The 18,199-nt window shown below is 38.1% G+C and overlaps 1 protein-coding gene and 1 pseudogene across 5 annotated transcripts in view; one reads left to right on the top strand and one right to left on the bottom strand.

Moving 5' to 3' along the window:
• Positions 1-18,199, bottom strand: part of RPF2 (ribosome production factor 2 homolog) — a 37,737-nt gene that overhangs the window by 13,497 nt on the left and 6,041 nt on the right. For 3 of the 5 annotated variants that reach the window (XM_055535198.1, XM_055535194.1, XM_055535197.1), the window contains 4 exons: positions 16,323-16,362; positions 9,839-9,920; positions 9,174-9,250; positions 5,397-5,496 (listed from right to left, as the gene is read on the bottom strand). In XM_055535198.1, coding sequence (XP_055391173.1) covers positions 5,397-5,496; positions 9,174-9,250; positions 9,839-9,920; positions 16,323-16,362 — 299 coding nt within the window. The remainder of the gene's footprint in view (positions 1-5,396; positions 5,497-9,173; positions 9,251-9,838; positions 9,921-16,322; positions 16,363-18,199) is intronic. The other 2 variants (XM_055535195.1, XM_055535196.1) reach the window with 2 other exon arrangements.
• Positions 3,004-3,958, top strand: LOC129619810 (heterogeneous nuclear ribonucleoprotein A1-like; annotated as a pseudogene).

The raw sequence follows: 18,199 nt of genomic DNA on the forward strand, positions 1-18,199 counted from the left end.
CACAAACTGGAATCAAGATTGCTGGGAGAAATATCAATAACCTCAGATATGCAGATGACACCACCCTTATGGCAGAAAGTGAAGAGGAACTAAAAAGCCTCTTGATGAAAGTGAAAGTGGAGAGTGAAAAAGTTGGCTTAAAGCTCAACATTCAGAAAACGAAGATCATGGCATCCGGTCCCATCTCTTCATGGGAAATAGATGGGGAAACAGTGGAAACAGTGTCAGACTTTATTTTTGGGTGCTCCAAAATCACTGCAGATGGTGACTGCAGCCATGAAATTCAAAGACGCTTACTCCTTGGAAGGAAAGTTATGACCAACCTAGATAGCATATTCAAAAGCAGAGACTACTTTGCCAACAAAGGTTCATCTAGTCAAGGCTATGGTTTGTCCTGTGGTCATGTATGGATGTGAGAGTTGGACCGTGAAGAAGGCTGAGTGCCGAAGAATTGATGCTTTTGAACTGTGGTGTTGGAGAAGACTCTTGAGAGTCCCTTGGACTGCAAGGAGATCCAACCAGTCCATTCTGAAGGAGATCAGCCCTGGGATTTCTTTGGAAGGAATGATGCTAAAGCTGAAACTCCAGTACTTTGGCCACCTCATGCGAAGAGTTGACTCATTGGAAAAGACTCTGATGCTGGGAGGGATTGGGGGCAAGAGGAGAAGGGGACGCCAGAGGATGAGATGGCTGGATGGCATCACTGACTCGATGGACGTGAGTCTGAGTGAACTCCGGGAGTTGGTGATGGACAGGGAGGCCTGGCGTGCTGCGATTCACGGGGTCGCAAAGAGTCGGACACGACTGAGCGACTGATCTGATCTGATCTGATATATACACTAAAGTAGAATAAGAATTAGGAAATGAGAAGGTTAAAATAAAACAACGACCATAGATGTAGATATGGCCACTAACACAGACAAAGGCAAAGAAGAAAAAAAGTAACTGAGGTAATTAGATTTACAATAGACTTTAAAGGAACACTAATTAAAACTAACCTATTACTTGATTCATTATCATCTTTACATACAAGAAGTTGTTTACTTTGTTGTTTTAGTCACTAAGTCATATCTGACTCTTTCGAGACTCCAGGGACTGTAGCCCACCAGGCTCCTCTGTCCATGGGATTTCCCAGGCAAGAATACTGGAGTGGGTTGCCATTCCCTTCTCCAAGGGATCTCTGCACCCAGGAATGGAACCCACATCTCCTGCTTGGCAGGTGGATTCTTTACCACTGAGCCACCTGGGAAGCCCCATATAAGGAGTAGTCACACTTAAACGTAACCATAAAAATAAGGATGGACTGGGAGTTCCCTGATAGTCTAGTGGTTAGGACTAGGCCCTTTAACTGCCATGGCCTGGGTTCAATCCCTCATTCTGGTTGGGAAACTAAGATCCCACAGGCCACACAGTGTAACCAAAATTTAAAAAAAAAAACAGGATGGACTGAATAGAAAAGCAGGACCCACTAAGATTAACTACAAATCTATATAATATTTAGGGCTTCCCTTGTGGCTCAGCTGGTAAAGAATCCGCCTACAATGTGGGAGACCTGGGTTTGATCCCTGGGTTGGGAAGGTCCCCTGGAGAAGGGAAAGGCTCCCCACTTCAATATTCTGGCCCGGAGAATTCCATGGACTGGATAGTCCATGGGGTCACAAAGAGTCGAACATGACTGAGCAACTTTCACTCACTCACACTTATAACATATTTTAAGGAAGCAAAAGAGAAGCAAAATTCAGAATGAGCAAAATAGATACCTGGCATGAAAATACTGAAGTTAACTTTTCTTTCTGGCCAATTACAAACAAAAACAGAACTTCCTAACAGGAGAAAAGCCCCTGATAAATTCTCTTTACCTACTGCTCTACATTTGAACACACAACACCAACCAGGTTGCAAATCTGCAACTTTCTTATTTATATTAAAAACTCAACTCTAAGTGACAATCTTACTATCCCTCTACCTGTATTTCTTCTTTCCCTATGCCTTTGTGGTTTTTACTCCCTATTGCTCATCACTGCATTATGTGGTTATTCCTGCCATCTAGTGGAAGCACAAAATAAGAAGATAACCATTTAAACAAAAGCAACAAACCTCCGTTTCTAACAAATTATAAGTACTTCTCTCATTAATAGTAATTAAACATAAGAACAAGGAGAGAAAAGCTGGAAATCTGGGCGAATGCAATATAAGTACTAGAAATCTTGGCTAAAAAGAAAAGTTCCCTGATGTTCCCAAATATGTAATATTCAAAGAAATATTGGTCCTTGTCTTCCATGTATGGTTTTTTTTTAAATCCATGGAAAACAGAGGTAAGAACCTAAAGTAAAGACTCTGCAAAGGTATTATTTACCATGGGCAGTATGAAGAGCAGAAGCAGAAAGCACAAACTTTGGGTTTTGATTCTGCCTCACCTACTTAATAACACTTAACCTCTCTGAGCCTCCATCTTCCCATCTGTATATTGAAATGTTACCAAACTCAAGAGCTTTAATAAGGATTAAGGAGGTAATAGAAATACTTAGTTTTTCAAAAATAGCCATTATTAATAAGAGAAATGAGAAGTCCTGAAAATTGTATTCCTGACAGGACCATAAGTAATTCCAATAAAGTAACATGAAAGCAATGTGTCCGCCCACAAACCTTCTTCGGTTGGCTCAGACTTGTAAAGAGCATATATTTAATTTATTTATAAAATATATCCAAGCAACTTTTCAAAGTGATCTAGGGCAAAGTAATGTAAAAACCCAAAAGAAGGGCAACCAAAAAAGTTAAGGCATAGCTTGTAACAATGATACAAGAAAAGCTCAAATTGAACACATTATTTAAACTTAAGAAAATTCCAATGAGTATCAAAAGAGTATCTCTAGGGATAAACTAAATTACTTTTCAGAGTTAGAATACATCTGTGGAGATGTGATCACAGAGTATTAAGTATTAGTAACCTTTAAGAAATCATAGAGAGCTTTCGTTGAAGTCTTCCCTGCCTCCACTGCCATCATGTCTAAATCAGAGTCTCCCAAAGAACCCGAACAGCTGCGGAAGCTCTTCATCAGAGGATTGAGCTTTGAAACAACCGAGAGTTGAGGAGCCATTTTGAGCAATGAGGAACGCTCACAGACTGTGTGGTAACGAGGGATCCAAACACCAAGCGCTCCAGAGGCTTCGGGTTTGTCACATACACCACGGTGGAGGTGGATGCGGCCATGAATGCAAGGCCACACAAGGTGGACGAAGAGTTGTGGAACCAAAGAGGGCCGTCTCAAGAGAAGATTCTCACAGACTTGGTGCTCACTTAACTGTGAAAAAGATTTTTGTTGGTGGCATTAAAGAAGACACTGAAGAACATCACCTGAGAGATCATTTTGAACAGTATGGGAAAATTGAAGTGATTGAAATCATGACTGACCAAGGCAGTGGCAAAAAGAGAGGCTTTGCTTTCGTACTCTTTGATGACCTTGACTCCGCAGACAAGACTGTCATTCAGAAATACCACACTGTGAATGGCCACAACTGTGAAGTGAGAAAAGCCCTGTCTAACCAAGAGATGGCTAGTGCTTCATTCAGCCAGAGAGGTCGAAGTGGTTCTGGAAACTTTGGTGGCGGTCGTGGAGATGGTTTTGGTGGGAATGACAACTTTGGTTGTGGAGGAAACTTCAGTGGTCGAGGTGGCTTTGGTGGCAGCCGTGGTGGTGGCAGATATGGTGGCAGTGGGGATGGATATAATGGATTTGGTAATGATGGAAGCAATTTTGGAGGTAGCGGAAGCTACAATGATTTTGGCAATTACAACCATCAATCTTCAAATTTTGGACCCATGAAAGGAGGAAACTTTGGAGGCAGAAGTTCTGGCCCCTATGGTGGTGGAGGCCAATACTTTGCCAAACCACGAAACCAAGGTGACTATGGTGACTCCAGCAGCAGCAGGAGCTATGGCAGTGGCGGGAGGTTTTAATTACTGCCAGGAAACAAAGCTTAGCAGGAGAGGAGAACCAGAGAAGTGACAGGGAAGCTACAGGTTACAACACATTTGTGAACTCAGCCAAGCACAGTGGTGGCAGGGCCTAGCTGCTACAAAGAAGACATGTTTTAGACAATACTCATGTGTACGGGCAAAAAACTCGAGGACTGTACTTGTGAATAATTGTATAACAGGTTATTTTAGTTTCTGTCCTATAGAAAGTGTAAAGCATTCCAACAAAGGGTTTTAATGTAGATTTTTTTTAGTACCCATGCTGTTGATTGCTAAATATAACAGTCTGATCATGACGCTGAATAAATGTCTTTTTTTTCTTTTTTTAATGTGCTGTGTAAAGTTAGTCTACTCTGAAGCCATTTTGGTAAACTACCCCAACAGTGTGAAGTCAGAATTCCTTCAGGGTGATGCCAGGTTCCATTTGAAATTTATTTACAACCTGCTTGGTGGAGAAGCTGTTATCTTTAGAACCTTGGTGTAGTTGAACTGACAGTTACTGTGTTGTGACCTGGAGTTCACCATTAAAAGGGCCACCTGTGCAAAGTCATGGAGTTTGTTTTACTTTTTTGGTTATTAATCATTGTTGGCACATCCTATGCAATATATCTAAATTGAATTATGGTACCAGATAAAGTTATAGATGGGAATGAAGCTTGTGTATTATCCATTATCATGTGTAATCAATAAAAGATTTAATACCCTCTTAAAAAAAAAAAAGAAATCATAGAGAACAATAATGCCAGCTTTTCAACAAAGAAGAGAAAAAGTGGTTTAAAACTGGTAAATCTAACAGCAATCTCAGGCAATAACTACACTGTATACTGGAATTCAAGAAAGTGACCTGTGAACACATAGAAAGGGATGTTGTCATTAGATAAAACATTAGGAATGAGTATTGTTCACTAAGAATCAGTCACCTACAAAACAACCTTAGGAGGGTTTTTGTTTTTAAATGGAAAAGGGAGGAAGGAAATTGGTGGAGGTCAAGAAAGCAAATTATATGGGGTCATAGTGTGAAACGCCTTGTGTATCAGACTAAGAGAAACTAACAGAGGTTTTTGAATTGGGAGTAGATGATGTATAATAATCTTTAAAATAGAACTTTTCAATTTTGTAAATTTAATAATGCCAATAATGATAGGAGATGGGTGCAAGAATGTAGTAAAGTGTAAAATGCCATATAAATAGGTTGGTACCAAAGTTACCACACTATCAGAAAGAATTAATGATCTATAGAGTATAATATCCCTTTAACTCTCTCTGTCTAGTGGGGAATAAACAAAATAATGAAAAGGAAAAAGAGAGATCAAAAGAAAAAAGCTGTTTATCCAGAGTGAAGCTGCAAACTGCCACCACCAATGAAAAGTCTTAGAATGCCTACTTGAGCTCACCTGCAAATAAGAATTAAAATACTTACCAATAAGAAGACTTTTTAGTCTTCTGTAGTCTTCTGTTACATCAAAATCATCACCTGCAAATATTAACATGGGTTTTGTTCCCTCAGGACATTTACTATTCTAGGAAATAAAAAAATGTAATTATATAATTATCAAGTCTAAACTGTTTATATGCTGATTTTCAAGTAGTCAATATTGATAGCAACCCATTTTCATATTTTCTTAACTGTCCTAAAACTTTATCTATGAATACTGATTTTACTTATCGTTCTTGGCCCCACTGCAAGGCATGTGGGATCTTAGTTCCCCAATCAAGAATTGAACCTGTGACCCCTGCACTGATAGCACGGTCTTAACTACCAGAATGCCAGGAAGTACCTATGAATACTGATTTTAGACTTAAAACTAGAGTGGGGATTTTTTCATTTACACATTTTTTTAATACTAAAAAATATTTTTTTTCATTCTACTTTCTTAGTATCAAATTAATAAGTGATTAAAGAATGAGGTAAGCTACTTTCTATGCAAAGAATAAAATAAAGAGCTAAGCTGGAAAACAAACACATCCCTCTAACAGCCAACATTTCAGAGCTGAAATAAATTTAATTTCTTTGAATTATTTGTAACAATATGCTTTTCCTACTGTGTCATTTGTAGTATTTTAAAATGTCATTTGTTGTATTTTAAAATGAAAACTAAATAAACTACCAGCTAAACATTCACATGGGAAGCAATGTTATACAAGCTACAGAAAATATGGGCAGTCCTCACTCAACAGAATCAAAGCTCTTACTACAAAAAGTGTTTTGTCTAGTTCTGGCTTTTCTTTTTCTTTTCTTTATTTTTTGGTTGCACTGCATGGTTTGTGGGATCCTAGTTCCCAAACCTGGGACTGAACCTGGGGCCTTCGGCAGTGAAAGCTCAGAGTCCTAATTGGACCTCCAGGGATCTCTCTAATTCAAGATTTTCAATACCAAAAGGAATTGTGAATTTTTGTTTTACCAAAGTGAAAAAAAAGACAAAAACCAAAGAGAAAAAATTCTTTAACTAAAGGATTAATTTAGGGAAGAAAAATGATTGTTGGTCTGAGCTTTCCATTGATCCTAATATCTCTACTCTGACACTAATCAAGGATTTTCCAAATTGAGGGATAGGAGGTGACAGACAACAAACAAACAAACACCCTCTGCCATTGGACCAGAGGTCATTTGTTGCTTCCCAGTTCACCATGACCACTCTTGTTGACATTCTCTGCTTTCAACCTGAACCTGAACTGTCTACTTAGGAGATGGGCTAAGTCTGATTGAGGGCCTGAATAGACCTTCCAGGCCCACAGACTCTTCCATGTTCATCTGTGCCTGAAAAGCTAGTGAAAGTTAAGTCGCTCTGTCATGTCTGACTCTTTGCAACCCTGTGGACTGTAGCCTACCAGGTTTCTCCGTCCATGGGATTCTCCAGGCAAGAATACTGGAGTGGGTTGCCATTTCCTTCTCCAAGAGATCTTCCCAACCCAGGGATCAAACCCAGGTGTCCCGTATTGCAGGCAGACGCTTTAACTTCTGAGCCACCGGGGAAGCCCTAACTAACCTTAAATTTTAAATCATCTCATTCTTTAGACTTATTCTATGCAGAATAACCATCCCTAGAATTTTGATCATCTTAGAAAACAAGTTTCTAGAATAATCATTCTATTTCCTGGTAGTGTCTAATCACTTGTTGCTTAAGCGTTAACAAAAGGATGAAGCTTGGCAATAAAAGTGGGCAAGTCAGAAAAGAAATGCCTGGTAAAGATGTCTTTAAAATGAGGAGGTAGAAATAAAGAGGAAATAAATCTGGAGAGAAAGTGCAACAAGACATGCAACTTCAAAACAAACTAGAAATATAAGCTTGTATAATAACCAAATAACAGGTCATAGTGAAGGGGACTGGTTAATGGCCTATATAGGGATTGCCAATGTAAGCACATTCTCATCAGTTAATGAATTTTATAGTTATGGATATGTTCCATGAGTGAAAATTTAGTACTCAATTTAAACGGTTCTTGTTAAGAAGAAGGCTGCCAAACAGTAATGACTTTGTGGTCCAGTTTAGAAGCTACACAGTGACAGGGTATTTCTTTGCTTTGGAAGGGAAGTATAAAGACCAGAGGGGTTGGCGTGTAGGCATCAGCCAGCGCTCACATCCACTAACAGGTGACCATACTAGCAGCAGTGGCACTGCTCATCTCCAGAGACTCATACACAGCCCCAAAGAGAACTGTAATAAAATGATGGCATCCACAATAAAGCATCACAGTTTACATATTTTTCAAAATACTTTTCAACATATTATTTTCACTGATATATTTTCACATATATTATCTCATTTGACATTGTTACACCTATTTAACACTTGACTGCCAATTGTGGGTCAGGGAAATAACTGATTTGTCAGGTCACAAATGTCACCTAAATGACCAGCAAAGGCCTCAAACCCAAGTGTTCTGTCTCTAAATCCAATCTCACTGTTCTACCCTGCACCTGAGGAGGCTCATGTAGCTGATTAAGTGGGGATCTGATAAAAGCTCTTTTTTAAATCTACAGGAAATCTAGAAGGCATGTCCTCTTCTTAGGGGAGGCTGGGAAAAGGAGTGATTATGTATTTGCTATAATTCTTTCAACTATACCAAGATCCTCAAAGATCCATAAACTGAGAACAATTACATAACCTTCCATTAAAAGACTTCAATATCCTTTCTTTCAAAATTCTTGAGTCCTAATGCTCCCCAGCCTGTTGGCTAAGATCAAGTATAGTACCAAAGTCCTTGAATACTAATCTTAGTTGTACCATTTACTATAGGTATGACCCTAGGTCATCAACGGAATTCCTTTGGCCTCTGTCACCAAATCTATACAACAGGGAAAATAATTTTGGCCTTAGAGGGCAGCTAAGAGGTCATAGTGAAATGTTGTGTTTGCTGGACAAGATCAAGCCAGGAGCAGAGGTCAGAGGGAGCAGAAGCCCAATTTGGATCCAGGAGCTGCATTAGGACAGTTTTTTTGCCTTTCTAAAACTATTTACTACTTTCTATTTCATAATCCCAAACAAAGGAGACACAAAGGTGCCAGTCCTCAAGGAGAGAAGTGAGCTAGCAATTTGATGGCTAGCAGCCAAAATACTCTAGGATCACCCAGAGCTTCCCAGGTTTAGAACAGGGTTCACTTTGAAAACTGTGAAATTTCTGAGGTTCCACAAAATAGGTGCTATGATAATTCAGAGGGAGAGGATAGCACTTCTACTATGGGCCTAAAAGAGAGTTAGTAACAACTCTGAATTCTAACTGCCTACATATATGTTATACACTGTAAATATCTTCCTCTTTTTAAAGATAAAATGAAATTGTGCTTTTTAGTTTTTAGAGCATACTGGAGGGCACCCCACTCCAGTACTCTCGCCTGGAAAACCCCATGGGCGGAGGAGCCTGGAAGGCTGCAGTCCATGGGGTCGCGAAGAGTCGGACACGACTGAGCGACTTCACTTTCACTTTTCCCTTTCATGCATTGGAGAAGGAAATGGCAGCCCACTCCAGTATTCTTGCCTGGAGGATCCCAGGGATGGGGGAGCCTGGTGGGCTGCTGTCTATGGGGTCACACAGAGTTGGACACGACTGAAGTGACTTAGCAGCAGCAGCAGCAGCATAAAAACCAAGTTCTTTCTCATTTATGCTACAAAACTGTATCCTTACTCTTCACCACAAGATGTCACTATTGCCCAAGAGCAAAATAAAATGCTTATTTAAAAAAAATCATTTATCTTACCTTAATATCTTTAAGGGAGACAAATTTCTCAATACCTAATTCAATCATATCCAGCACATGGTAGTCATACATACGACCTAGAAAAAAAACACATTCTCTTTTAATCATTTATTTTTTCAAAAGAGCTGCCTTATATTCACCTACTTATCTGCCTCTTTTTTTTATCCTTTAATCTCCCAGACATGTTCCTTCTTTCTTAAATTTTCAACTCCACCTAGAATGAACTGTTACAACCTTGGTCCTGGAAAGGATCTTAAAAGATCACTTAGCCAAACTTCCTTATTTTACAGAAGAGCAAATAAAAGTCCATGGAAGGTAATGAGCTTGCCATTGAGTCACTGACTGTGCCAACCCAAGTCTCAATACAGAGCAAGGGTTTATTTTCAAATATGTTTATTACACAGGTATTTATTATGAAAGGGTCACTTTATGTGAATAAGTATGATACTTTTTTTTCCTAACTCTAATACTGATTTTAGGATATATGTTTTATAGCAAAAAACCTCTACAACTTGATCAAATGTGATATTACATGCCCATCCTTTACCTGCAGACTGGTAGATAAATAAAAAACTAGCTTAGTGTTTACTGGTTACTCCTGAATATCATCAATCTGAGCCACAGAACTGACTCTATAAAAGTTTTAAAAAGTAAATGACATTTACCTATTACTAGATTATTTGGCCGCTTCTTATTATGGGAGCCAAACATGAATAAAGAACAATCTGACTTCTTTGAAAAAAATTCCTGTAAAACCAAAGAAATTCCATTAAATCAATGCATAAATATAAGAACTTTAAGAATTGCACTTCTCTGAAATAAAAGGTACTCAAACTGGAAGGGAAGGGGTAAAACTGTCATTATATGCAGAAGACATGATACTAAATACAGAAAATCCTAGAGTCCACATAAAAACTATTAGAACTGCTTGATGAATTCAGCAAAGTAGCAGGATACAAGATTAACATACAGAAACATGCTGCATTTCTTTATACTAACAAGGAAATACCAGAAAGGGAAAGTAAAAGGAAAAAAAAATCCCTTTTTTATCACATCAAAAAAAAAACAACAACTTAGGAACAAACCTGCCCAAGCAAGTGAAAGACTTAAAGGCTGAGAACCATTAAGACAGTGACAAGGGAAACTGAAGACGATTTAAAGAAATGAAAAGACATCCCACACTCCGGATTGGAGGAATTAATATTGTTAAAATGGCCATACCATCCAAAGCAATCTACAGATTTAATGTGATCCCTATCAAATTATCCACGATATTTTTCACAGAACCAAAACAAATAATCCTAAAACTTATATGGGACCTATATATAAAATTTAGGTCCCTATATGGGACCTAAAGATCCAGAACTGCCTAAGCAATCCTACAGAAAAAGAATAAATAAAGCAGGAGGCATAGCCCCACATTCCAGACAATACTACAAAGCTACAGTAATCAAAACAGCATGGTATTGGCACAAAAGCAGACTATGCGTCAGTGGAACAGAAGACAGAGCCCAGAAATAAAGCCACACACCCACGGTCAATAATCTTCAACAAAGGAGGCAAAAATATACAAGGGAGACAAGACAGTCTCTTTAGCAAGTGGTGCTGGGAAAGCCAGACAGCTGATGTAAATCAATGAAGTTAGAACACACCTCACACCACACATAAAAATAAACGCAAAATGGCTTAAAGACTCAAATAAAAGCAAAAATAAATAAGATCTAATCAAACTTACAAGCTTCTGCACAACAAAGGAAACCATAAACAAAATGAAAAAAGACAACCTATAGAATGGGAGAAAACATCTGCAAACAATGAGGCCGATAAGGGCTTAATTTCCAAAATATACAAACAGTTCATACTACTCAATAACAACAAAAAAACAACCCAAACAATGGATAGAAGACCTAAATATTCATTTCTCCAAAGAAGACATACAGATGACCAATAAGCACATGAAAAGATGCCCAACATAGCTAATTATTAAAGAAATGCAAATCAAAACTACAGTAAGGTACCACCTCACATAAGTCAGAATGGCGGTGGTGTTGGTGGTGGTTTAGTCACAAGTCATGTCAGACTCTTGCAACCCCATGGACTGTAGCCCACCAGGCTCCTCTGTCCATGGAATTCTCCAGGCATGAATCCTGGAGTGGGTTGCCATTTCCTTCTCCAGGGGATCTTCTCAACCCAGGGATTGAACTTTAGTCTCCTGCATTGTAGGCGGATTCTTTACCAACTGAGCCACCGGGCAAAATGACTATTATAAAAAAGTCTAGGGGACCTCCCTGGTAGTCTGGTGGTTTAGACTGTGCCTCCACTGCAGGGGGGCATGGGTTCCATCCCTGGCTGGGGAACTAAGATTCCACATGCCACATGATGTGACCTGCAAAAATAAAAAGTCTATGAATAACAAATGCTGGAGAGAGTGTAGAGAAAAAGAAACCCTCCTACACCATTGGGAATGTAAGTTGGGTGCAGCTACTATGCAAAATAGCATGAAGATTCCTTCAAAAACTAAAAACAAGGGCTTCCCTGGTGGCTCAGTGGTAAGGAATCCACCTGCCAATGTAGGAGACAGAGTTCAATCCCTGGTCTAGGAAGATCCCACATACCACAGAGCAACTAAGCCCGTATACCACAACTATTGAGCCTGTGCTCTAGAGCCTGGGAACTGCAACTACTGAGCCCACATGCCTGAAGTCTGTGCTCCACAAGAGAAGCCACTGCAAACAGAAGCCCAAGCACTGCAACCAGAGTAGCCCCTGCTCACCACAATTAGAGAAAAGCTTGCGCAGCAACAAAGATCTAGCACAGTCAACAATAAATTAATTTAAAAAAAACCACCAGCAATAACTAAAAACTGAGCTACCATATAATCCAGCAATCCCACTGCTGGGCACATATCTGGAGAAAACTCTAATTCGAAAAGATACATGCACCCCAAAATTCATAGCAGCACTATTTACAACAAAGACATGGGAGCAACCTAAATGCCCAATGACAGATGAATGGATAAAGAAGATGTGGTGCGCGCGCGCGCACACACACACACACACACACAGTGCAATACTACTCAGCAATAAAGAATGAAATGTCATTTGCAGCAATACTGATTAACCTAGAGGTGATCATAATAACTGAAGATAGAAACAACCGCATATAACTTGTATGTATAGCCTAAAATATGACACAAATGAACTTATTTACAAAACAGACTCACACACACAGAAAACAAACTTACCGTTAACAAAAGGGAGAGAGGGTGGGGAAAGGATAATTTAGGAGTTTGGATTAGCAAACTACCATACATAAACAACAAAGTCCTACTATATGGCACAGGGAACTATATTTGATATCCTGTAATAAACCATAATGGAAAAGAATATGAAGAACATATATATGTATAAATGAATCACTTTGAGGTATACCAGAAACTAACTCAGCAAACTAACTCAACATTGTAAATCAACTATACTTCAATTAAAAAGAAAAAAAGAATTGTATCTCTAAACTAAAAACAAAATGCCCATGAGTCTTTTCAGTGGAAATTGAAGAAGACATAATAAACTCGATAGGAATAAACAAAGGAAAAGGTCTTTATTTGCAGCTTTTTACTTAAATTTTTTTTTATTTGAGGTACTTAGGGAAAAAATGTAAGTTTAAGACCAAAATGAAAACTGCTGCTGCTAAGTCGCTTCAGTCGTGTCCGACTCTGTGCGACCCCATAAATGGCAGCCCACCAGGCTCCCCCGTCCCTGGGATTCTCCAGGCAAGAACACTGGAGTGGGGCGCCATTTCATTTTCCAATGCATGAAAGTGAAAAGTGAAAGTGAAGTCACTCAGTAAGTGTCTGACTCTTCGTGATGCCATGGACTGCAGCCAACCAGGCTCCTCTGTCCATGGGATTTTCCAGGCAAGAGTACTGGAGTGGGTTGCCATTGCCTTCTCCGAAATGAAAACTACTAGGTTAATAAATTTTAAAAGGCCATTTATTTTCAGTTATGCGGTTATTTTGAAATAGCACATGACGTATTCCATTACAGGACACACATGAATATACTACGGACTTACATGAATTAATCAATATGGTGTTTTTGGATATTTTTAAATGTACTCATGTGTTTACAAGACATTTAACTACTTTTCACTGCAAACTTCATCCATGCAAGAATCTTGCCCTAGAATCTCCACACCATCCCAGCTGTGACTAGTTCCACTTTGTGTACCAAGCAAGGACTAACTGACACATCTATGATGTTCCTACCAGTAAGAGATTTTCTGCCATTTGGCTCTCCAAAGTATTGACTTCCATTACAGATTTGAGAGAGGTGGAAATACAGTTATGGGGTATCCTAGACAGTTTCTTCTACATTAGTACCTATACTTTATATCCCACATATTGATACTTTGATTCAGTTTACAGAGATTCCCAATCTCAGCACAAAAATTAGATTGAATGTGTTCCAATTTAGTTCCAGCACAGTTGGAAAAGCTTCCTAAATTTATTTATTCATTTATTTTTGGCTTCATCAGGTCCTTCTTGTGGCACATGGACTTAGCTGCCCCACAGCACATGGGACCTTAGTTCTCTGACCAGAAATGGAACCCACATCCCCTACATCTGAAGGTAGATTCTTAGCCACCAGGTCATCATGGAAGTCCAAGCTTCCTAAATTAATGGCAAATAATTAAAGAACATGTGAACTGACCATAATCGTCAACTTCTTTATTGAGTCCAAGACCTGAGGTGTGGGCCCCTAGTTTGGTTATCATTCATTCCAGTGTTGAAAGAAGTAAATGGGACAAACAATTACCTACTTGTCTTTCTACTCCCTGTGTAGAGGACAGAGTCAGAAAGTCTAAGAATTCTGGCTTTGCCATTTACTATGGGATTGGCCAACCTTTCTGAGAATCAGTTTTATCATGTAAATCAAAGACAGTAACACCTCCTGCAAAAATCAGCAAGAACTACATGAGAGGTTATATGTGAAAGCAATTTACACTGGGTCTGGCACCAAACAGGTGTTCAAAAAACGCTTGTTCAAAAAAAAAAAATTTTGTTTTTACATTCTCATGTTAACATCCCAAAGGTTTCCATAAACTACCTTTCACATATATGTATATATGTGATGTGTGTGCTAAGTCAGTCAGTTGTGTCCGATTCTTTGAGATCCCATGGACCGTAGCCCCCCAGGCTCCTCTGTTCATTGGGATTCTCCAGGTTGCCGTGCCCTCCTCCAGGGGATCTTCCCAACCCAGGTCTCCCACATTGCAGGCAGATTCTTTACTGTCTGAACTAATAGGGAAGCCTATATATAGTACTTATCTGTCATCTTCTCCATAAACTCAACTTTTTATTAAAATTCTAGAGCAAGAGAAGTCAAATTATCTCCAAAAGGCCAGATAATAAATGTTTTAGACTTTTTTTTTTAAATGATATTATACATGTTTCAATGCCATTCTCCCAAATCATCCCACTCTCTCCCTCTCCCAGAGTCCAAAAGACTGTTCTATACATCTCTGTCTCTTTTGTTGTCTCGCATACAGGGTTATCATTACCATCTTCCTAAATTCCATATATATGCATTAGTATACTGTATTGGTGTTTTTCTTTCTGGCTTACTTCACTCTGTATAACAGGCTCCAGCTTCATCCACCTCATTAGAACTGATTCAAATGTATTCTTTTTAATGGCTGAGTAATACTCCATTGTGTATATGTACCACAGCTTTCTTATCCATTCATCTGCTGATGGACATCTAAGTTGCTTCTGTGTCCTGGCTATTATCAACAGTGCTGTGATGAACACAGGGGTACACCAGAACTGAAAGAGACACGTGTACCCCAATGTTTTAGACTTTTTATATACTTAAAAAAAAAAGCTTTAAAAATGTAAAAACCATCTTAGCTCATGAGCCTCACAGAAACAGGGATTCAGCCTACAGGAAGTATATTCCCCAGCTCCTGTGCACAATTCCAAGACTGCAGTATAAGAAGTGTGCTACTGGGGGATGGGCGGTCAGGAGGAAATCAACCAAATTTCTAACATGATCACTGTTTCCACAACCATTTGGAGCTCTAGCAGTATGAAATTTACTACAGCCAATGAAATATCTCCTGTTTCTGGAAGTAGACGATCAAAGAGGGTAAAAGCCATAATTTCAAGTGTAAGAAAAAATGTCTTATCAACATTAGATTGGAAAAAAAAATACAAAATGCTACAGATTCTACAACATAATATTTCTACACAGTGGTCACTCAACTAAAAGCACCATGGTATTACAAAATAAAACCAGCCCTGGATAAGTCATGTATGGAAGAGATAGAATTCTGGGCTAGACTCTATATACATTTTTACTTTCACGATCTCTCAATAAATGACTGTGAAAAATTCAAGACTGTGATAAAAGCAACTTAATTAAAAAACAACATTTATTTTGGCAATATTTTTCTTAATATATTATAATTTTCACTGCAGTTAGATGCCATGTTAGGATAAGATGCTCAATTTCAGTTTTTTAAGTAATCATTGAGATTCTATTCAAAAACTTTTCCTATTAAATTCACTAACTAAAAGAACAAACGATGGGACTTCTCTGGCAGTTCAGGGGTTAAGACTCCAAACTTCCAAACCAGAGGGGGCACAGTGGGTTCAGCCCCTGGTCAGGGAAACTAAGATTCCACAAGCCATGCAGCAAACAAATAAGACAAGCAATGGTATTCCTGTCAAGAGAACATAATCATGTTCTCATGTTTAGCAATAAATCAGGTAGTGTTCCCTGTTTTAAAAATATTTGAAAAAAGAAAAGTAAAATTTTTAAAAACCAAATTTGCATTATAAAAACATCCATAACAAACTTCCTTTGGACAATCCATTAATTATACACTTAAAGTATAATTAACTCTTTAAAATTCTATCAATATACATGCAGGCAATGAACACATACTATCCATAGTGAAGCATAAGATCTATAGTAATATTTTTGGAAATAAAAAAGTCTTATTCCCCCTGTATACTGCATCAAAATTTTGTAACACAGGATGATTTCTAATTCAAAGTCATAAGTTAGGACTACTATTAAATTAAATGAATTAGGCTGAATAATCACTTGTATGCCCTCTTAAATCAGAGATTCTTATACTTACCAATGATGTCTGATCCTCAAATGGCCTTGTAATATTTTTCCTAATGTTAAAAAAAAGTGACTGTAATTTTAATAAGCAATTCACCGATAACAATAAGGTAATAAACAATAAGGTAATAATATTAAATAAAGATAATTATATATTCAAATGATCAAAAAAAGAAGCTGGAAGATATGTATTCATTCAAATATTTATTTAGTGCCAGGCACTGTTCTAGGAGCTAGGGATACCATAATACCATGTCAAATAAGATCCCTGCTTTCATGGAATTTACATTCTAGAAGAAAAGTAAACAATTTCAAAAAGTTCTAACTGTTGTGACAAAAGTAAAACAGGGCACCGTGTTAGTATGAAGAATGGAAAACGATTATTTGAGCTGAGACCTAATAAATAAGGAGCTAGCCATGGAAGAGTTTTGAGGTTAAGAGTACTCTAGGAAGAGGGAGCCAAGTAAGAAAAGATTCTGAGATGGAAACAAGTTTAGACTATTCAAGAAACAGAAAGCAACAAACATCCCTGGAGCTTAATGAACAAAGAGTTAATGGTGGGATATGAGGTCAAAGATGAAGACATGGTCCAGAAAATGTAGGGCCTTGCTGGTTCAGGTAAGGAATGTAAGTTATTAAAAGAGTAACAGGAAGCACAGGGGGATTTTAGACAAGAGAGTGATATGACTGGATTCAAATGTTCTTTTTAAAGGGCTGCTCTGTCTACTATGTGAGGATGGAATGTAGCGCAGCGAGAGTGAAGAAGTCAGTAAGCAGCTATCACAGTAAGCCAGGAGAGAAAGAAAACGTGGGCTGGACCAGCAGCGCTAGCAGTGGAGATGGACAAATAGTGGACAGAGAAATGCAGAACGCTATCTTCCCATGCAAAAGGTTTGTTCAAATATGCATGAAGAAATTCTGCTAAGATACACAAAAAACTAATGATGCTGGTTGTTCGAAGGAGAGTGTGTGTATATTTATATTTTCACTGTATATTTTTGAATTTTTAATCACGTAAATATAATACAGTTCATAATTTTTACCAATTTAAAGAGAAATAAAATGATATATACAACATGATCTCTATTATGTTTAAAGGAAAAAAACAGATGTATAGACACAAAACTACACGAGGAGAAAATATACACAGTGTTTATCTATGAGTGATTATTTACTCTTATCCCAATTATTTAAGATAAATATATATTACTTTTATAATCAATAAAAAAAGTATTTAGAAAAATGATGCCAAATAAATCAGGAAAAATTACTGCAGCATTTATGATTAATAGCTAAAAGCAATTCACAAGTAAATAGAAGACAGAAATTACAAAGAAGAAAAGGAGAAAGGCTCAAATGAAGTCTCTGGTATTGGAGTGGAATTGAAATTAGTAGTACGAACTCATGAATTTTTAGGACATATCAGTATCAACTCAGGGCTTTTTAAATATATAAATATAAAATATAAACAAATACAGACGTGCATACATGCATAGGTTAATGTACCTATGTACAAGCTCTTTTCTGCTAGAAGACTGATGACACTCCAGTAGCAACTGAGCATATTTAATGCCCACATCTCTGTTTCTTAGTTATCTTTCTCCAATATATGGAACCAGGACTGATTCCAGGGCTCTGGCAATGAAAACTGCAAGATGAGCCTAGAGCATCTTGTGATGCCAGAAAGGAAGTGCTCAAACACAGGGGTACTTTCAAAGGGCACACAGGCCAACCTGAGAGAGATCCCAATGGCCAAAGGGAGAACAATTTATCAACAAAATAAATCACGACAGCACTGACCCCCAAAGAACATAATAAATACATAGTCCACACCGACATAAATAAGTAAACAAATGAAGAAGAAGGGACTGATTTCCCTTACAGAATCTC

The sequence above is a fragment of the Bubalus kerabau genome, chromosome 9 (assembly GCF_029407905.1).
Source record: "Bubalus kerabau isolate K-KA32 ecotype Philippines breed swamp buffalo chromosome 9, PCC_UOA_SB_1v2, whole genome shotgun sequence".
Classification (NCBI taxonomy): domain Eukaryota; kingdom Metazoa; phylum Chordata; class Mammalia; order Artiodactyla; family Bovidae; genus Bubalus; species Bubalus kerabau.